The 21026-nt window shown below is 53.9% G+C and overlaps 1 protein-coding gene across 8 annotated transcripts in view; it reads left to right on the top strand.

The window, feature by feature from the left end:
* PISD (phosphatidylserine decarboxylase) overlaps positions 1–21026 on the top strand; it is a 44893-nt gene that overhangs the window by 18799 nt on the left and 5068 nt on the right. The window contains exons 1-3 of one of the 8 annotated variants that reach the window (XM_030816147.1): positions 13292–13493; positions 18364–18799; positions 20482–20647. The exons of 1 other annotated variant lie outside the window; for it this stretch is intronic. In XM_030816147.1, coding sequence (XP_030672007.1) covers positions 18615–18799; positions 20482–20647 — 351 coding nt within the window. In that variant the 5' untranslated portion in view covers positions 13292–13493; positions 18364–18614. Of the gene's footprint in view, positions 1–13291; positions 13494–15026; positions 18800–18827; positions 19224–20481; positions 20648–21026 lie in introns of those variants that run through there. 6 more of the 8 variants (XM_030816152.1, XM_030816151.1, XM_030816148.1 and 3 more) reach the window with 6 other exon arrangements.

Below are 21026 nucleotides of genomic sequence, written 5' to 3'. Positions count from 1 at the left end.
GTAGAGACGGGGTTTCACCGTGTTAACCAGGATGGTCTCAATCTCCTGACCTCGTGATCTGCCTGCCTTGGCCTCCCACAGTGCTGGGATTATAGGCATGAGCCACCATGCACAGCTACCAATTTTTGTATTTTTTTTGTAGAGATGGGGTTTCGCCATGTTGCCCAGGGTGGTTTCGAACTCCTGAGCTCAAGTGATTCACCCACCTTGGCCTCCCAAAGTGCTAGAATTACAGGCATGAGCCACTGTGTCTGGCCAGTTTTTTGTTTTTTTTGTTTTTTTCAGAGACAGGGTCTTAACTGTGCTGCTAAGGCTGGAGAGTAGTCGTGTGATCATGTCTTGCCACAGCCTTGAACTCCTGGGTTCACATGTTTCTTTCACCTTAGCCTTCCCAGTAGTGGACTATAGGTGTGTGCCACTTCGCCAGGGTAGTCTTATATTTAAGTCTTTTATCCATTTTGAATTAATTTTTATTTACGGTATAAGAGAAGAATCCAACGTCATTCTTTTGCATGTCGGTATCCAGTTTTCCCAGCATCATTCGTTGAAAAGATTATCCTTTCTCTATTGAATGGTCTTGGCATGCTTGTGGAAATCAGTCTTATTCCCTGTTAAATGACAGAGATGATATAGCAAACACTATGACAGAATGTTGGAAAACAGGGGACATGATGATTCCCACGCCTTCTCGCCATGTGACTGTGATTGCTTAATCATGAGCTTTATTTTTTATGCATTCACTTCCTGTCTTTGTCTCTATTTTTTTTTTTTTTTTTTTTTTTTGAGACGGAATTTCGCTCTTATTGCCCAGGCTGGAGTGCGGTAGCGCAATCTTGGCTCACCACAACTTCTGCCTCCCGGGTTCAAGCAGTTCTCCTGCTTCAGCCTCCCAAGTAGCTAGGATTACAGGCGTGGGCCACGACACCCGGCTAATTTAGTATTTTTAGTAGAGACAGGGATTCTCCATGTTGGTCAGGCTGGTCTCGAACTCCTGACCTCAGGTGATCCGCCCGCCTCGGCCTCCCAAAGTGCTGGGATTACAAGTGTGAGCCACCGCGCCCGGCTTTTTTTCTTTTTTTTTTTTTTTTTTTTTTTTTTGAGACTGAGTCTCGCTCTGTCTCTCAGGCTGGAGTCCAGTGGCATGATCTTGGCTCGCTGCAAGCTCCGCCTCTCAGGTTCAAGTGATTCCCCTGCCTCAGTCTCCCGAGTAGCTGAGACTACAGGTGCGCACCACCACGCCCAGCTAATTTTTGTATTTTTGTATGGGGTTTCACTGTGTTGGCCAGGATGGTCTCAATTTCCTGACTTTGTGATCCACCTGCCTTGGGCTCCCAAAGTGCTGGGATTACAGGCGTGAGCTACCACACCTGTCCTTTTTTCTCTATTTTTAAATTGATTCAGCTGTTTTTTTTGTTTGTTTTTTGAGACAGGGTCTTGCTGTGTTGCCTAGACTGGAGTGCAGTGGCACAGTCATAGCTTACTGTAGCCTTAACCTTCGGGTTTAAGCAATCCTCTCACCTCAGCCTCCCAAGTAGCTGGGACATGGTGCACTGGCATGCACCACCACCACACTCAGCTAATTTTTTATTTTTTGTAGAGATGGGATCTCACTATGTTGCCTAGGCTGGTCTCAAGCAATCCTCCCACCTTGGCCTCCCAAAGTGCTGGGATTCCAGGTGTGAGCCACCCTGGAGCCACACTCTTGGCTCTTCCTCAGTGGTAACAGGCGCCCAGGTCCTGAAGTCTCTGGTTGCCACTGAGGCTTTACCACCTCAGTTGATTCTGGTATACTGGTGGTCTTTGCCACCATGAATAATGTTGCAGAGCATACCTTTTCATAAAGCCTTTTCCTCGTGATGAATGCCTAGGTGTAGGATTGCTGCCTGAAAGGGTATGGACACCTTTATGGTTTGTGGCATGCATTTGGCTTCTAAAACAATCGGAGTGTTTCCTCCTTATCCAAGTTTTCAGGTTCCTGCAGTCTGAAAATATTAAATGTAAAATTCCAGAAAGAATTCCTAAGTTTTTTTATTTTTTATTTTTATTTTTTGAGATGGAGTCTCACTCTGTCGCCCGGGCTGGAGTGCAGTGGCACAATCTCAGCTCACTGCAACCTGTGCCTCCTGGGTTCAAGCAATTCTCCTGCCTCAGCCTCCTGAGTAGCTGGAATTACAGGCTTGTGGCACCACACCTGGCTTATTTTTTTTGTATTTTTAGTAGAGATAGAGTTTCACCATGTTGGCCAGGCTGTTCTTGAACTCTTGACCTCAGGTGATCTGCCCACCTCAGCCTCCCAAAGCTGGGATTACAGGTGTGAGCCACCACACCCGGCCACAATTCCAAAGTTTTAAATGTCTCCCTGTTCTGAGTAGCATAATGAACTCTCTCTCTCCCACCTAGGATATGAATCCTCCCTCTGTCTATTGTGACCTCAGTATCTATGCTGCCTGCCCATAAGTCACTTAGTAGCCATCTCAGTTATCATATCAGCAATTGTGGTATTCCAGTGCTTGTGTTCAGGTCACCCATATTTGGCTTAATACTGGCCCCAAAGTGCAATAATAGCGATTCTGGCAATTTGGATTGCCGAAGAGAAAGTGGTAAAGTGCCTTCTTTAAGTGAAAAGGTGAAAGTTCTGGACTTCAAAAGGAAAGAAAAAAAATCATATGCTGATTTTGATAAGTTCTATGGTAAGAGTGAATCTTTTATCCGTTAGTTGAGCATGATGTCGAGGTGGGTGGATCACCTGAGGTCAGGAGTTAAGACCAGCCCGACCAACATAGTGGAACCCCTTTTCTACTAAATACAAAAAATTAAGGCCGGAGGCGGTGGCTCACACCTGTAATCCCAGCACTTTGGGAGGCCGAGGTGGGCAGATCACGAGGTCAGGAGATCGAGACCATCCTGGCTAACATGGTGAAACCCCGTCTCTACTAAAAATACAAAAAATTAGCTGGGTGTGGTGGCGGGCACCTGTAGTCCCAGCTACTTGGGAGGCTGAGGCAGGAGAATGGCATGAACCCGGGAGGCAGAGCTTGCAGTGAGCTGAGATCCCGCCACTGCACTCCACCCTGGGCAACAGAGCAAGACTCCGTCTCAAAAAAAAAAAAAAAAAAATAGCTGGGAGTGGTGGTGCCTACTTGTAATCCCAGCTACCTGGGTGGCTGAGGCAGGAGAATCGCTTGAACCCAGGAGGCGGAGGTTGCAGTGAGCCGAGATTGCGCCATTGCACTCCAGCCTGGGCAGCAAGAGTGAAACTCTATGTCAAAAAAAAAAAAAAAAAAAAGCCGGGTACGGTGGCTCATGCCTGTAATCCCAGCACTTTGGGAGGCCGAGGTGGGCGGATCACCTGAGGTCAGGAGTTCAAGACCAGCCTGGCCCACATAGTGAAACCCCGTCTCTACTAAAAATATAAAAATTAGCCAGGCGTGGCGGCAGACACCTGTAATCCCTGCTACTCAGGAGGCTGAGGTGGGAGAATTGCTTGAACCCAGGAGGCAGAGGTTACAGTGAGCCGAGATTGTGCCATTGCACTCCAGCCTGGTTGACAGAGTGAGACTCCGTCTCAAAAAAAAAAAAAAAAAAAAACCCAAAACAAAAAGGATGTTTTTATGTTAAGTTTTTATTTCACAGAATGATGTCGCTAGAAAGGGTAGCTTGAGGCCTGGAGTGGTGGCTTATGCCTGTAATCCCAGCACTTTGGGAGACTGAGGTGGGCAGATCACTCTAGCTCAGGAGTTTGAGACCAGCCTGGGCGACGTGGTGAAACCTTGTCTCTGCTAAAAATACAAAAATCAGCTGGTGTGGTGGCATGGGCCTGTGGTCCCAGCTACTTGGGAGGCTGAGGTAGGAGGATTGCTTGAGCCAGGAGGTGGAGGTTGCAGTGAGCTAAGATTGTGCCACCACACTCCAGCCTGGGTGACAGAGCAAGACCCTGTCTCAAAAAAAAAAAAAAAAAAAAAAAAAAGAGCTTGAAATCGTGCTCTGGACAGCTGCTTGCTGAGCTGCTCAGGTTGAAGACCCAGAGTGTTCCTTTTAGTTCCATTTAGCCCCGTCGCGTGGAGTGTGCACAGCTTAAATAATGCTTTTTGGCTTCCAGAGTGCTATTCCCTTGAGTCCCTGATTCAACCTGTGGCCCATCAGTGGGCAGAGGTGATTTTCTGCAGGGCACCAAGGGCACTCTTGAAGGCAGGAGCTCAGGGACTGCTGAGAAGTAGAAGAGCCACTTCTCTGAGTTTCTTTTCAGGAACTCAAGATGTCCTGGGAACACTCTTGGCTCATGGCCTGAGTGTTCACTTGGGTTCTGCAGGTGTGGCTTGTGGCTTTGGCTGTTGACATAGGGGCCTGTGCTGAGAGCTGCGGTGAGTGAGCATAGTTAGAGAATGGATGGCTACCAGGTACAGATCTGTAGTTTATGGATCCATAGTTTTATACTGCTGCAGTGGTCATATATCCTGCCTTTGTGTGGTGGTTGTGATTTCAGATATGCTGCCTATTTGTTCCCAAAAGTCATAAAAATATCATTCAGCAATCATGTAATATTGCCTGTTGCCTCTTTTCCTGAGATTGACAAATACTGTTTTAGATGATATCTCAAATTTTCAGTTACAAAACATCTAACTGAAAATACACATTTTCAGCTAGGCATGGTGGCTCATGCCTGTGATCCCAACACTTTGGGAGGCTGAGATGGGAAGATTGCTTGAGCCCAGGAGTTCATGACCAGCCTGGCAAGGCAAGACTCTGTCTCTACAAAAAAATACATTAAAAAATTAGCCAGGGGGCCAGGAGCAGTGGCTCATGCCTGTAATCCCAGCACTTTGGGAGGCCAAGGCGGGCAGATAACCTGAGGTCAGGAGTTCGAGACCAGCCTGGCCAACATGGTGAAACCCCATCTCTACTAAAAATGCAAAAACATTAGCTGGGTGTGGTGGCGGATGCCTGTAATCCCAGCTAATTGGGAGGCTGAGACAGGAGAATCGCTTGAACCCAGCAGGCGGAGGTTGCAGTGAGCTGAGACCGCACCATTGCACTCCAGGCTGGTCAATGAAACTCTGTCTCAAAAAAAAGAAAAAAAAGAAAAAGGAAAAGAAAAATTAGCCAGGGGTGATGGTGTGTGCCTCTGGTCCCTGCTATCTGAGAGGCTGAGACAGGAGAATTGCTTGAACCTGGGAGGCAGAGGTTGCAGTGAGCTGAGATCATGCTACTGCACTCCAGCCTGGTGACAGAGCGAGACTCTGTCTCGGGGTGGGGGAAAAAAAGACAGGCTCTCACTCTGTCATCCAGTCTGGAGTGCAGTGGTGTAAGCAGAGCTCATCACAGCCTCGACCTCCCAGGCTCAGGTGATCCTCCCACCTCAGCCGAGACTACGCCATTGCACTCCAGCCTGGGCAATGAGAACGAAACTCTATCTCAAAAAAAAAAAAGGAAAAGAAAAGAAAAATGAGCCAGGGGTGGTAGTGTGTGCCTGTGGTCCCAGCTGCCTGAGAGGCTGAGGCAGGAAGATCTCTTGAGCCCAGGAGTTTGAGACCAGCCTGGGCAACAGAGCAAAACCATGCCTCTACAAAGAAAAAACCATTAGCTAGTAGTTGAGACAGAACTGGTTTTTGTGGCAGAGGCTAGGGAAGGATGGGGGCAGATCTCTGAGGGGAGGAGTGGCCTGCGGGTGTCCTTACTACCCGTTTTGCCTCTCTTTTGGGGCAGCTGTGTCATTTCCTCTCCGCCGGTCTTGGCCGACAAGAGTTTCTCCCTCTTCCCTGTTCTCCCCACTTCCCCGCTTCATTCCCCTTCATCCCCCCTTCCCCGCCCCTCCACAGACCCAGGGCATTTGGTGGACACTTTTGCTTGCAGTTAGTCAGGTCAAGTGGAGGTGAGTTTCCCATGGGGCAGGGGCTTGACAGCAGGGGTGGCCGTCCAGACTCTCCAGAAGGGATGTGGGGCTGCTGTTGTGACTGGACCTGCCCCACATCTTTGGGCCTGAGCTGTGCCCAGTCACAGCGTCCTGAGTTCCTTTGTGTTGCCTCTGCCCTGTGGATCTAGGTCTTGGGGGAGGGCTGGTTTCATCCTGGGGCCACCACCACCTGGCAGCAGCCCCACAGCCAAGGGCAGGCGCAGCCAAAATACATCTGCCTGAGTGGCCACAGAGCAGGGCCAGGCTCTCCTGGCCCAACGGTTTGGAGGACAGAGGGCCTGGCCCGAGGGGAGGCACTTGCTCAGCCTGCGGCTCCCACGCCAAAGGCAGGGCGGCCTCTGGGTCTGCCTGGGGCCGAGCCTTATTTCTGGAAGCACATGGATCCTCCTTCCTTGCCACTCAGTCTAAATGTTTAGGTTACAAACATTCTGAGTGAGAAATTTCAGTCAGAGCTTGTAATGTGTAGGACGTGACATTAGGGAATGAAGAGCTTTCCTCTTCACTGATTCAAGATGGCCAGTGCCGGGTGAGGGGAGCGGGACACTTGCTTCTTCAGAAGAGTGGATCCAAAAGTTGACCTCTTCCCCAGATCGAGTCTGCGTGGGAAGAGAATTGTGCTTTCACAAAAGCAGAGATGCTGTTCTGTAGCTTTCACTGTTTCTTCTTTGCTCTGGAAAATGGAGGACGAAGGAGTTCTCAGGTCCTCAGTCACTGGAGTAAAGTGACATGCACGTCCCAGCGTGAGTGCCTGAATGGGGCTCTCAGGTCTGAACAGAACAGCCCTGTGGCTCCCACGAGCTGGTGCAGGAGGAAGTACAGAGGAGGATCTGGTTCAGAGTGGTGTGAGAGCAGGGTTAGATGACTGTTGCCAGTTTAGGGACAATGAGAGATTTTTAATGGTGAATATGTAATCTCTTTTTCAAAAAAAAAAAACAAAAAACAAAAAACCACAACTTCTTCTTTTTTGAGACAGGGTCTTGCTCTGTTGCCCAGGCTGGAGTGTAGCTGTGTGATCATTGCTCACTGCAGCCTCAATCTCCCAGGCTCAAGCAATCCTCCCACCTCAGCCTCCTGAGTAGCTGGGATTACTGGCGTGCACCACCATGCCCTGCTAATTGTTATATATATATATATATGTATGTGTATATATATACATATATGTGTGTATATATATATATACATATATGTGTGTATATATATATATATATATTTTTTTTTTTTTTTTTTTTTTTGTAGAGTTTTGCCATGTTGCCCAGGCAGGTCTCAACCTCCTGGGCTCAAGTGACATGCCTGCCTTGGCCTCCCAAAGTGTTGAAATTATAGGCATGAGCTACTGCACCCAACTAATATGTAATCTTTTTAAAAAAAGGGAAAAGGTTGGGCGTGGTGGCTCACGCCTGTAATCCCAGCACTTTGGGAGACCGAGGTGGGCGGATCACGAGGTCAGGAGTTCAAGACCAGCCTGGCCAACATGGTGAAACCCCGTCTCTACTAAAAATACGAAAATTAGGCTGGGCGCGGTGGCTCATGCCGGTAATCCCAGCACTTTGGGAGGCTGAGGCGGGCAGATCACAAGATCAGGAGATCGAGACCATCCTGGCTAACACGTTGAAACCCCGTCTGTACTAAAAAAAATACAAAAAATTAGCCGGGCGTGGTGGCGGGCGCCTGTAGTCCCAGCTACTTGGGAGGCTGAGACAGGAGAATGGTGTGAACCTGGGAGGCAGAGCTTGCAGTGAGCTGAGGTCGTGCCACTGCACTCCAGACTGGGAGAGAGAGCAAGACTCCATCTCAAAACAAAACAAAACAAAACAAAACAAAAAAAAACCCCAGAAATTAGCCGGGCGTGGTGGCAGGCGCCTGTAATCCCAGCTACTTGGGAGGCTGAGGCAGGAGAATCGCTTGAACCTGGAAGGTGGTTTTGTTGTTTTGAGGCATGGCCCTAGGGGCTTGTGGCAAGGGCTGAGGTGTTTGGGGAGCAGCAGTGCAGGAAAGGCCTTATTCAGCTCGGCTTGCAGGGATGCTCACTCCTGCCTGAGCACTGCTTCCTTGTTTCTAGCCTCTGTTTAGAATTAAAAAAAAAAAAAAAAGTATAGTACAGTATTCCAATTTATCAAAAGGAATAAAGACAGATCAGCCTGTCTGATCTGCCACCATTCAGCCTAAGCATAAGGCAGGACCCTGTGAAGTGCCCTGTGTCCTCCTTCTCTCCCTGTCCCCTGCCTGGAGCCCCATGGGCCCGTGCTCAGCACACGTCCCGGCGCCGCGATGTACCTGGTGGTGGGCAGTATCAGACATGTTCTCCATGTTGGTGAGCCATGTACATTCTGTAGCTTTATTATTCTCATCTATAAATAGGACCATTCACGCCCTCATAAAGTTGTTAAATAAGAGTGATGCGTATGTAAATACCTGGCCCCATGCTGGCAGGGAGTGGAGCTTTAGTAAGTACTATTTTACTTCTTACCTAATAGGTGTGAGTGTGGAAATGGGCAAATAGTCAAGTTGGCAGGGAAGCAGAGCTTCCTGCCTGCCCCGGTGCCACCTGAACTCCTGTAGTGTTCTTATGCCACTGGAACTGGCTGGCAGGGGCCAGCTCTGACCTCAGAGAATTGTGGGCTCATTCTAGGGCAAGAGGAGATCGCAGAGGGCAGAATGGTGGCTCACACAGCCATGCCCCCAGGTGGCCCAGGACCCACTTGGGAGCTACCTCCAATGGCTTTGAGCGGCCAGTGTGTGGATGAGCGGAGGGACCGTGTCTCAAGAGTACGTGGAACTCAGCGGGGCATGGTGGCTCATGCCCGTAATCCCAGCACTTTGGGAGGCAGGCAGATCATCTGAGGTCAGGAGTTTGAGACGAGCCTGGCCAACATGGTGAAACCCCGTCTCTACTAAAAATACAAAAATTAGCCCAGCGTGGTGTCAGGTGCCTGTAGGTAGTCCCAGCTACCTGGGAGGCTGAGGCATGAGAATTGCTTGAACCTGGGAGGCAGAGGTTGTGGTGAGCCAAGACCATTCCACTGCACTCCAGCCTGGGGGATAGAGTCAGACTCTGTCTCCAAAAAAAAGACATGGAACTTAAACACAAGGCTAAACTTCTGGGCTGAAAGGAATCGAGGGATGGCCGACTCAAGATACCTGCGGCCCTGTGTGAAGCTGTCTGCCAGGCAGCTCTACCTAAAAGCAGTTTTATTTTGTTTTTTTTTTTGAGACAGAGTTTCACTCTTGTTGCCCAGACTGGAGTGCAATGGTACGATCTCAATTCATTGCAACCTCCACCTCCCAGGTTCAAGTGATTCTCATGCCTCAGCCTCCTGAGTAGCTGGGATTACAGGCACGTGCCGCCACACCCGGGTAATTTTGTATTTTTAGTGGAGACAGGGTTTCATCATGTTGGCCAGGCTGGTCTTGAACTCCTGACCTCAGGTGATCCGCCCACCTCAGCCTCCCAAAGTGCTGGGATTACAGGTGTGAGCCACCATGCCAGGCCTAAAAGCCTAAAAGCACTTTTTCTTTTTCTTTTTTTTTTTTTTTTTTGAAATGGAGTCTTGCTCTGTCACCCAGGCTGAATGCAGTGGCAATCTCAGCTCACTGCAACCTCTGCTTCCTGGGTTCAAGCGATTCTCCCACCTCAGCCTCCCGAGTAGCTGGGATTACAGGCGTGCACCACCACACCTGGCTAATTTTTGTATGTTTAGTAGAGATGGGGTTTCACCATGTTGGCCAGGCTGGTGTTGGACTCCTGACCTCAGGTGATCTGCCCACCTTGACCTCCCAAAGTGCTGGGATTGCAGACACTAAGTCACCACATCTGGCCTAAAGCACTTTTTCTTAATTCCACCCCAGTCTGCCCTTCCTCAGTGCCTGGGCAGGGCCCTTGGGGAGCTACTGGTGGGGCTCTGAATGTGCCAGGGGTATCCGGGACATCTTGCAGGATAGTGGGACTGCCAAAAACGATTCTCAAAGATGAGTGGGGAGTTGGGCAGGGATAGGAGAATCTGGTGTGTAGAGAAATAGCCTGAAGGCACTTTGTGCTTGCCAGGCCTCTCTGCCCAGATGTCTGGGAGGCTGATGCCTGCCTGTGGTTTCTTGTACTAGCCCTTAAGACACCAGCCATCTTCCTTGAGGGGCCTCTGCCAGCCCCTAGGGAATGAGAATTAGCCAAGAGCCAGGAAATGAGAATTAGCTGAGGACATCTGCCACCCCTGTTCCGCAGCTACCTTCTGTTCCCTGGCACAGGGCATCCCCCTAGAAGTAGTGCATGAAATTCACACAGCTGGGACCTGGCAGAGAATACAGGTGGGTTGACTGAGGCAGGGAGGCCTCCATCTGCAGGTGGCCTGAGAGCCTGCAGAGCCTCAACAATGGCACTAGGTGGCACTCCCACCCAAGGGATTCCTAACAGAGTGGGAGGCGTGGAAATAAAGGACTCCATGGCCTGAAGGAAATAAATACAAGGTAGGAAAGTAAATTTCCAGACAATTTTTTTTCCCTAATGGAAATTCACTTGTAAGTGATTGTTCAAAATCCAGAGGCATTTCCCCACTGAAAATATGTGTGGTGGAGGTCTGGTTGGAAGGTGGGGGCGTGCTAATCTTGGCCAACTTGTGGGCTGGTTTACAGGTTTTGTTTGTTTGTTTGTTTGTTTTTTGAGACGGAGTCTCGCTCTGTCGCCCAGGCTGGAGTACTGTGGTACGATCTCAGCTCACTGCAAGCTCCGCCTCCTGGGTTCACGCCATTCTCCTGCCTCAGCCTCCCGAGTAGCTGCGACTACAGGCGCCCGCCACCATGCCTAGACAATTTTTTGTATTTTTAGTAGAGATGGAGTTTCACCGTGTTAGCCAGGATGGTCTCGATCTCCTGACCTCGTGATCCGCCTGCCTTGGCCTCCCAAAGTGCTGGGATTACAGGCATGAGCCACTGCGCCCGGCGGTTTATGGGTTTTTAAACACCCATCTGCCTTAGAGGCTTAGAATGGCTAAAAAGGAATGCCGGTGGACGCAGTGCAGCAGAGCTGGCCATTCTACAGGGAAGAGTGTGGGAGTCCCAGAGATCTCTCAGCACATGGGAGGTAGAATGTGTGCAGAAGCTGGTCTTTTCTCTATAGACCTTTCTCCCCTAGTCTAACTGGGGCTCAGTTTTGTTCTGTCCCCAGGGACCTGTGTGGTCTAGTCTGTAAGTACTAGAGGCTTTGAGGAGGCCAGGATGGTCTTCCAGGGTCTTTCCAGTTCTGGAAGTTGGTGGCGGCCAGGATTCTGCATCAACATCTTTCTGTGCTTTAATTGCATTTTACCCCATGTCATGTGGTGTTTCCTTGGAGCTCTGAGGTGAGAAGGGATCTGAAGTTTCTTTGGGGCTCTGAGAATGCTGGGATCAGTTACAGTAAGTTCTCAATCTTGATGATAGGTTCTTGGGATCTTCACTTTTAAGCAAAACATAGAATGAAACCAGTTTTACCATAGGCTGATTGACAGAAGCAAGAGTTAAGTTCCTGTGGATGTTTCTAACCACAAAAACATCACCGAACTTTTAAAGACCTCAAATATTTCTAATATTAACCATTGAAATGTGAGCTATGCATGCATTTATGGACGATTAATAAAAAGTTAGATAATTATTTACCTAATTACTCCACTTCAGGGTTGCAGGTGGTCCCCTATCCAGGCAGCTCAGGGCACAAGGCAGAAACCAGTCCTGGATGGGATGCCTTCCCATGGCAGAGTGCACCCACACCCACACTCACTTAGGCTGGGACCATTTAGACACAACAGTGAGCCTAATGTGCACGGCTTTGGGATGTGGAGGAAACTAGGGTACTCAAAAGAACACCCGTGCAGACATGGGGAGAATGTGCACACTCCACACAGACAGTAGCCCTGGCTGGAATAGATTTTTTTCTCATCAATGTTATGGATGACACTGTTTGAGGACCTCCTGTAGTGATGTCTGGACAGGAGAATATTAGGAGCAGCTTTGTATAAGGTATCTGCCACCCCTGTACCACATTCTGAGGCCCTTAGGGGTGGCACTGTGCCTTGTTCACCCCTGCCTCCCTGTTCCCATGGGTGCATTGTAGGTATGGAAGAACATGGAAATCCATGGAGGAGGACTCTGTCTTCTTCCCCCTGCTTCATCCCAGGGCTGTGGCTTGTCATGTGGCACTTGCTTGGGCTAGATCCAGGTAAGGATGACAGGTGTATGAGGCTGTGACTACACACCCTTATGTCCTATTCCAGGCGTGGCCCCCCGCCCTATTTCTCCACAAGCCCTACAGACCCTCTCCTCCTGTTCCAAACCTTAATTCTTTCTTTCTTTTTGGTTTAAAAAAAGAAAGAGAGAGGTCTCAGTATGTTGTCCAGGCTGGTCTCGAACTCCTGAGCTTAAGTGATCCTCCCACCTTGGCCTCTCAAAGTGCTAGGATCACAGGCATGAGCCACCATGCCTGGCCCCAAACCTTAGTTGTTTTAGAAATGAAGATCTCAGTGGTGAGAAGCTGCTGGAATTGTATTCTGTTCAGTGGCTCAGAATGAGGAGACTGAGACTTCCAGGGCCATCTCACCATTGAATAGGGGATGGGTGTGCTCAGTTGCTCCCACAGATGTGAACAAGGCTACTTAATGCCACACCCTTTCTTTGGTTGAATGGTGATCCCTCTCAGACCATTCCCCTCCCCTAAAAGCATTAAGCTGATTGGTCTGATCCCATGTAGGCTGAGTGCTTGTTGGGCGCCTGGCACCATGTGGGTATGGGGTGGGCTGCCAACCCACAGACTAGGGCCCCTCCGATCTAGTGGGGTGGGAAGACAGCATGCATCATCCATCCCATGGGCTCTGCATCCTAGCAGTGAAGCAGGGAGGCCTGTGTGCTCTAGGCTGGGGTGGTCGGACCTTGTTTATGGCTGCCCTTGTTCACTGGTCTACATCAGTTTTGGCGTCAGGGCATTCTGTATGTCAGGGCTGTGCGTGCCTGGAGGGCAGAAGGTCTGGGGTGGGAGCAGCCTTGTAGCTTCAAGATGGTATGCGGGAAGGATCAAGGATTTTGCATTCTCTGGAGCTTCCTAGGGCTAGCAGGGGTGGCTTTCTGTTCAGTCCAGTGAAGAAGCTGGTCCTCAGTGAGGTCAGCAGCACGTGGGGTCCTGAGTCTGCCTAGTGTTGGGTGGCGGGTCGTGAGGGGAGGCAGCTGCTTTGGGAGGCCAGCCACGGGCTGCAGACAGGCGGCTCACAGACCAGCGGACAGACTGAGGACAGACAGGAGGCATCCCTTGGGAGCAGCCGGGCCCACCTTGCTGGTTGAATGGGGTCCTCCCGTGACAGTGACCAAGCAGAGCTGGTGTCTGCTGCCCTTCCCCTTCTCCCTGGTCTTGGCCCCTCCTCTTAAAGGGGCCCGCGGGTTGGGCGGGCGGCCCAGCAGGACTGGGGCTCAGAGGGGGCGACAGCTTTAAGGGTGGCTGGGGTCGGCCTCCTGCCCCCGCCCCTGGTAGTCTGAGTGGCTGGAGCCCGAGCCCCGCCCACTCGCCCCAAGGCTTCTCGGCTCCAGGAGCGCCCCTAGGGAGTCGGAGCCCTGAAGCTGGAGCCACCTGCGGGTGAGTGAGCGGAGCCGGCGCCCCGGCCCTGCCGGGAGCCCCAGGTGACTTCTCAGGGAGGCGCCCCACCCTGCCCGCTCAGAGGGCCAGTGCCGGGTGGGGGTGCCCTTCTAGCGCCTTCGGTCGCAGGTGGGCTGTCCCAGCTGCGACGACGCGGCCCCGGCCTGAGGAGCCCTGCGGACAGGGTTGAGCGAGTCGTGGGCTTTTTTTCCGTCCCCACGTGGGCACGGCCCGGGCTACGTGAGCTCACTTCCTCCACATCTTATCTCCTGCCGGGCGCGGGTACGGGAAGTGAAGAGCGTACGGGAAGTGAGGCGGCCGCGGGAAGTGAGGGGAAGTGAGGGGGTGCCTGCAGTGAGGCGGCTGCGGGAAGTGAGGGGGAAGTGAGGGGGAAGTGAGGGGGTGCCGGCTGGCATTGGCAGGGCCCGGGCTGGGGCGCCTCCGGCCCTGAGAGCTCCGTCTCCTCGGTGCTGCCGGAGGGCCTGGGGACAGGGCGCCTGGGGAAGAGGGCAGCGCCCGAGGGCCAGGGAGTGGGTGGCCGGCTTGCTGCCTTTGCCCAGAGCCGGTTCCCCTCAGCGCCCAGAGTTGTCTGAGAGGAGGTTCCCTGTCTTTGGGCGGCTAGGATAGACCCCTGCGAGTCCTGCCTGCCCTCTTCCCAGGGCCTCCTGGGCTGCCTGCCACTGACTCTGGTCCATGTCGCCCAGGGAGGACCATTTTCCCCGTCCCCTACTTGGGAAGTTTGCCTGCTTCTAGCTCAAGAATGCAGGGAAGGCAGGGTTGTCGCCCCACTAGACGCACGCCGCTGCCTGGTGGCCAGGCGTCAGCTGAGCTAGGGAGAAAGTCAGCCCCTTGCCCCCACCCTCGCCCCCCAGGGGGAGTGCATGGCCCTCAGTCAGGCCACTTGACACAGGATTTGGGGCCCTGGAGGTTTCTGCTGAGGCTTCAAGAGGGCCTGGCGTTCCAGGCGCTTCCCATCAGATAGCAGGAGCCAGTTCTCAGAGTCCCTGGTTGAACACACAAGCTGCAAGGCTACATATACTCCGGCAGAGCTGGCTGGGGGCTGCAGACTGCAGGTGACAGTGCCATATCCCTCACTGCCTGCTCCGCCTTGCTAAGGCTTGAACCAGAATCCACCAGGAGCCAGGAGTGTAGGCGTATACACGCATACCCCTACACACACACACACCCGCACCTACACACATACCCTCACGCACACACCCCCTACCTACACACACCCCCTCACCTACACACACCCCCTACACGCACACACACCCCCTGCACCTACACACACCCCTACACACACGCGCCCCCTACAGGCACACACCTCCTCACCTACACACACCCCTACAGGCACCCCTCACCTACACACACCCACACACACACCCTCGCACCTACACACACACCCCTATATGCACACACCCTCACACCTACGCACATGCCCCCTACATGCACACACCTTGCACCCGTGCACACCCCCTCCATGCACATAACCTCACACCTACGCACACACCCCCTACACACATTAACATACACCTACACCGCACACACCCTCGCACCTATACGCGCAACCCTCCATGCACATACCTTTGCACCTGCACACGTATCCTCCATGCACACACACTTGCACCTACATGCACCTCCCCCGCATGCACAACAGTCTTGCAGGCCCCAACCCAACCTGTAGTAACTGCTGCCTGGCCTGGGTCCATTCATCAACTTCAGTTGGAATGTTCCATTCCACTGGGGGGCAGGTGTTGTGGTCTTTACCCTGGTTGGTGAGGGATGGGTGGGGACATTGCCTTACTGCTCTGGTATGGATCCCCAAAACAGCATGTCCTGACAAAGGTGTCCCCTACCCTCCATACGGTCCTATCAGCCATTGCCTCCTATTCACAGGGCCAGTCACTCCCCGCAAGTTTGGGTTCCTGTTTTAGAAATGCCACCTAAGCCCCTCTTATTTAGTCTTTCCTGTGGTGGAAACCCCTGCCCCCACCGGAGTGTGAGGTTGACTTTTTGGAAAGAGAGGTGAGGTGTTGGAAGCCAGGTCTGAGGCTGCGTCACACTCCTAGGTGGAAGTGGGGTTTCTGAGCAGTTGTTCTGGGCCATGGTTGCAGCTGTGCTCTAAGCCTCAAGGGGGTGGCCAGGAGGAATTTCCTTTCCCATTTTCCAGATGTACAAACCAAGACTTAGAGACTACCTGTGACTTGCCAAGGCCTTTCCCTGCTCTCAGGGCAGACGTAGAGGAAGGCAGCCAGGATTGCAGTGACCAGGTTGTCACCAGCCACAAAGCCCTCTGAGTTCTCATGTTGTGGGTGACTGGCCCTTAGGCCATGTAATGACATTAAAGTCCTATTGGTCACAACCCTAAACTCCTCTCCACAGAATGTCTTTGAGGCTTAGAAGGGAGGGAAGGTGTCAGCGCTTCCTCCATTCTGGGTACCCTTCTTGCAAGCTCCTCATCCAGGGCCTGAGGCTCCCACCTCGTGTCACCTCAAGACAGCCAGAGAGGATGAAATCTTTGGCTTGGGGTTCCAGGGCTGTCATAGGCAGAGGGCAAGCCAGGCTCTGAAATGGGGAGGCCAGAAACACTGCTGGCTGAGGAAGTGGCTTGGCCTTGGGAAGCAAGAAGGCAGCAACCTCTAGGCACCCCTTCCCTCCATCCTGCAGCCCTGAGAGGGACAGATGGTGCTCAGCCTGTGTCCTGGGGCAAAGCTGGATTCATTTTCCTCTCTGGCGATCTTTTGGGGCCCACAGGTGGTGATTTGGAGGCACTGACACCCTGGTCTCGGGGCCTGTTTTAGAAGAGGCAGAACAGTGATAAAGACAAGGATCTAAATGCGCAAGGACCCCCTGCCCTCACTGGGCTCACCAGCAGGTGCGGTGCCCCAGCCTGGCCTCTCAGGATGGTTCTTAGTCTCTCCAGGGCTCACCTTTCCCTGATAGGCATCTGACCTGGCCCCTGGCCTCATGTGCCTTGATTCCTCAGTAGGGCCCCCTCTGAGACTGGAGGCCAGACCCAGCCCCTCACATCACCATGGAAGAATGAAATGCCAAGGCTCACAGGGGAACCTGCTTTGAGAACCCAAGGTTTTTGGCCGAGCTGGGTTTATCTGGGTTCATGTCTTTCTGATACATTCAGGGCTGTGGTGGTCCCTGTCCCACATGGTAGGTCAGTGAGGAAAACTGGCAGGAGGCTTGGGCTCCCCAAGGCCCCTCCTCTCTGCCTCCCCTCAAGGCCACGCTTGCCTCCCTCTGAATCCTGGCTGTGAGCTCAGCTCCAAGCCTGCACTCTATAGACCGGGGAAAGAGCTTCCCCTTTGGAACCAGGCACCAGGCGCACCCCTGACTGCTATCACCCTTCTGTTTCCCTGGCAGCTGGCAGGAGGCCAGCATACAGCCTGGTGGGCCAGGGAGGGTGGGGCGTTTGCTCAGTATGTTGGCGGAGTGATTGGAGTGACATGGCCTTGGAGGCCTGGACCCTGGGGCTGTCTGTGGGCCTGGGCCTAGGCCTCAAGATGGGATGGGCCTCTTGTGCCTGTGCCGATCTCCTGGTGCAGGCATTTTCCCGAGGGAGGATGCTGGTGTGTATCTGTTTGCTGGTGGGTAGGTGCCCTCCTGCCTGACCCACCTGCAGTGAGCTGTCCCCATCACTCATTTAGGAGAGGGGCCTGGACCAGCCCCAGCCACTGCCTGGATCAGGGGGAGAAATCCACGCTTGTGTCCGACCTTAGTCACCTTATTGTCCTGGCTCCAAGAAGCCACTGAATCCCATACCCGGGGCTTCAGTGACTCTTGCAGGCAGGTGCCCGGGCGGAATCTTCACCTCTGTGGCTGAGGAGGGTTTGCCAGGGCGTCAGATGTTCGACCGCGCGCAACCACAGCGATGTCTGAGTTAGGCCTCACAGCGGGCTGGCCATGCCTGGCCTATTCTTTGCTTTAGGCGGCAGCTCTTGGGGCCACATTTCATCATCTAAGGATGATGACAGGTGCCTGCCCCCTTCCTGGGCAGTGGCTGGGGGTGAAGGACGGGAGGGGTGGGCCCCCTGTCAGCCCATATCCTGGAGGGCCTTGATTGCCTGGGCTGAGATAGCACACCTTCGGCATGTTTGCTCTTCCTTCTGCTATCTGTGCAGGCCAACGCGGAGAGGCTTTGTAGGGGCCGGACATGTCCTCCCAGATAGTCAGGCCGGGGCCCTGGCCAAAGTGCTTTTCTGAAGCAAAGATGGAAAAATGGAAGTGGAACTGGTTTGTGCTGCAGTCCTGGCCTGTTCCCAGCCCCAGGCTGGTTTTCCCCACATGCACAGCTTCTGAGGAGGCCTGGAGCAGGGAGCTGGGTATTTTGTGTGTGTGTTGGCAGGGAGTCAAGGCCAGGAGGGGTGAGGAGAGAGCCAGAGCAGGTAAGATGCCAGGTTCTCACCAGGGCACCTCTCGTGGCTTCCCGCTCATCTAATTCCTCAGATGCTACTTTGTAAACTGAATTGAAAATGGATCAGGTCCTGGCAAGGGAGGAGCCAAGCTGCAGACCGGCTGACGCTGTGTCGGGCCTGGGCCTGGAGCACAGGGCTCAAGTTCTCACTTTGTGCGTTTGGAGCCGAGTGGGGCCTGAAAGCCCTGGCAGCAGTGGCTGGTCCCCTCCCTGTCATGGCTTACTGGACCAGGCAGCCAGAGGGCCTTGCCCCCTGCTGCCTCCCAGGCCAGCTGAGGAAGAGGATGAGCAGTGCAGGCTGGCTCAGCCCTGGGTAGCAGGGACAGGGCAGGTGGCCAGGACTGGGGACAGTGGGCTTCAGTGCAGGGGCTTTTGCACTGGGCTGCAAGCCCTGAGCAGGTGACCTGAGCAGGTGTGTGACCAGTGCCTGTCTGTCTGCAATAGCCCTGACCCTCTATTCTGCACCCTGTGAGCCACCGAGACTGAACCAAACCCAGGAAGCGGCGCCACCAACTGGCCTTGCAGAGGCAGAGGCCCTGGAGCAGTGACAGCACAGGAGATCCGTTGGCTCGGGGGAAGGGGAGGAAAGAGGAAAACAAAGGGAGTGATCGAGTGAGCCTCGCCCCGCCCTCCCTGTGCCGGCCCATGATGTGTCAGTCAGAGGCGCGGCGAGGACCAGAGCTCCGCGCGGCGAAATGGTGAGATGCTGCCCACCGCGCCCTAACCCCACGGTTCCCCGCCACGACCTCCGGAAGGTCAGAGTTCACATCCAGCGGCCTCACAGTAGAGGTGGTGGCAAGGGGACTGGTGGTCAGCCCCCAAGGCTGGAGGAGCCCGGCCTGGGGGGCCTGAGCGCCCTGAGTCGGAGAGCCCGCTTCAGGTATCTTTGGTTCTAACCACGAGGAGGGCCCAGCAGGGGGAGGCTGCCAGCGAGCTTCAGACCTCATGCTTGCAATCTTCCCTACCCTGGTGCTCCCAGGCCCCCTCCTCCCGGCCCAGACCCTTGCCTCTGCACCGCACCTGGGAGAGAGGCTTCCCCATTCCCCTTCCTGCCCGCGGCAGGGGTGTAGCTCTTCCCGATTGGTCCCTGCTCTTCTGCAGTGAGTGAGGCAGGTGGCGAAGCCAGAGGGGAGCAGTGATTTGTCTTTGCTTGGCCCCTGTGACCTTCCTGGACCTTTTAAAAATACACCGGGGTGGGATGGGAGAGAAAGCAGGCACCCAAGAGCTGCGTAGATGCAGCCGCCTCTGAGCCTGAGCCTGAGTGGGGTTCGCCGCTGGTTCGCCTGTCCGTCTGCTCTGCTGCTGTCAGCTGAGATGCCGCTTTGTTCCTTGGTTTGCTCAGCAACTGGGAGAGAGGACTCAGCTTCTCTTGAGAGCACAGTCCCAGATTAGCCAAATGCAGTTACTTTGCACATGAGGAAACTGAGGCCTGGGGACGTTCTGAGTGGATGGCAGTGTGGTCTCCTGCTGGCTACCCTGGGCCTCAGGAGCATTTGCTAGGCCTAGGCACAGACAGGGTGGGGTGGGCCTTGTTTAGGCTCAGGAGGCCAGGGTTGTGGTGGAAAGGCCCATCCAGCCTCTGCGGCTCTGGTGAAGCTGAGCCCCTGCTGAGTGCTCTGCATTTGTGCTGGGAGGGTGGGGAGAGGCTGGATGCAGAAAGGAGGAGCTTGGGTGGGTGGGTGGGTGTGTGTGTGTCCACCTTTGCTGAAAGGAGGGGCTTGGGATGGGTGTGTGTGTGTGTGTGTGTGTGTGTGTGTGTGTGTCTGTGCAGCCCCAGCAGAGCAGGCAGGTGGCTTGAGAGCTTGTGGTGGGGAGGTTTTGTTCACAAACCTGTGGATGGGTTTTCAGAACCTGGCCTGTTATAGAAAGACCATGCAGATGGATGGAGCTGTAGCTGTGTGGTGGTGGTAGGCGGGGTGTAAATGCTCCCTTTGAGATCTTGTCTGGCGTTGGCCCCGTAATTTAGCAGATGAGGAAAGAGGGGGCCTGGAACCATGAAAAGAATATCCCAGATCCTGCAAAGGATGGTAGCGGAAGACTCAGCAAATGGTTACCCAGCTGGCTGGGTCGTAGCTCCTCAGTGCTATGTGCTGCTGTGCCAGTGCCTGTGTGGCAGAGCTGGCCCCTGGGGCCCACTCCCCTGGGCTGTGGAGGCTGAGGGATGTGAGGCAGGCCCTTCACCCTGCTCTCCCCTCCCTGGGCCCAGGTGCTTGGGTCTGGAGGCCCTTGCTGGGAGCTGCTGCGGCTGAGAGGTGCCCCGCAGCTGGGCCTGACTCTCCTCTTGCAGCTGCCCCCACATTCCCAGTCCTCCCCAGCTGGCTGGCGGGTGGGAGAGCCTGGGAAATGAGTCCGCTAGCCAGGGGCAGCCAAGCCCGACTCAGAATGGGGTTGGGACAAGGGGGCACAGCCAGTGCTTGCTGGGCTCCATCACCCCCATGGAGAGGCAGCTTGCCAGTGGTGGGTAGACAGGAGGAATCCTGCCCTGGGTGCAGGTGGCAGCCTCCTGGGTCCCACCCGGAGCCTGGCCACTGACCTGGCTGTGCATGGACCTGTGCCCTGCAGGTTGCACTTCCCCCAGCTGGCCCTGAGGCGGAGGCTGGGGCAGCTGAGCTGCATGTCCAGACCCGCTCTGAAACTGCGCTCCTGGCCCTTGACCGTCCTCTACTACCTCCTGCCCTTCGGCGCCCTCAGACCCCTCAGCCGGGTGGGATGGAGGCCTGTAAGCAGGGTAAGTATGCACAGGCCCCTGTGGCCCGGACCTCCCCTCCAGGCAGGCCTGAGGTTGGGGTGCAGGAGAGACTGAGGCGGTGGCGAGCTGTCAGAAGCAGAAGTCACTGCTACATCTTCAGTGGGTCTGGGTCGGAAGGTTCATTGGTGGGCAAGGCCAAGGCAGCTTTTGAGAAGGCCACTACCTGGGCCGCGGAAGTGACTGCGAGGGCATGTCGTGCCCTGCCCGCTCCCCTAGCCTGCCTCGTGTCTGCCATTTGGGGCTCCAGTTCTGGAAGGAACCCAGTCTGGGGATTCAGAAAATGGTGTCTGTCTCTGACTTTTCTGTGTTCAGGCAAAAAAGAGCTTATAGGTGATTTTGAGCAGAAGCCAAATTAATT

Source organism: Nomascus leucogenys, chromosome 7b (genome assembly GCF_006542625.1).
Source record: "Nomascus leucogenys isolate Asia chromosome 7b, Asia_NLE_v1, whole genome shotgun sequence".
In the NCBI taxonomy this organism is placed as follows: Eukaryota; Metazoa; Chordata; class Mammalia; order Primates; family Hylobatidae; genus Nomascus; species Nomascus leucogenys.
Note: the sequence above shows the minus strand (reverse complement) of the source record. Positions and strands in the feature narration are given on the sequence as shown.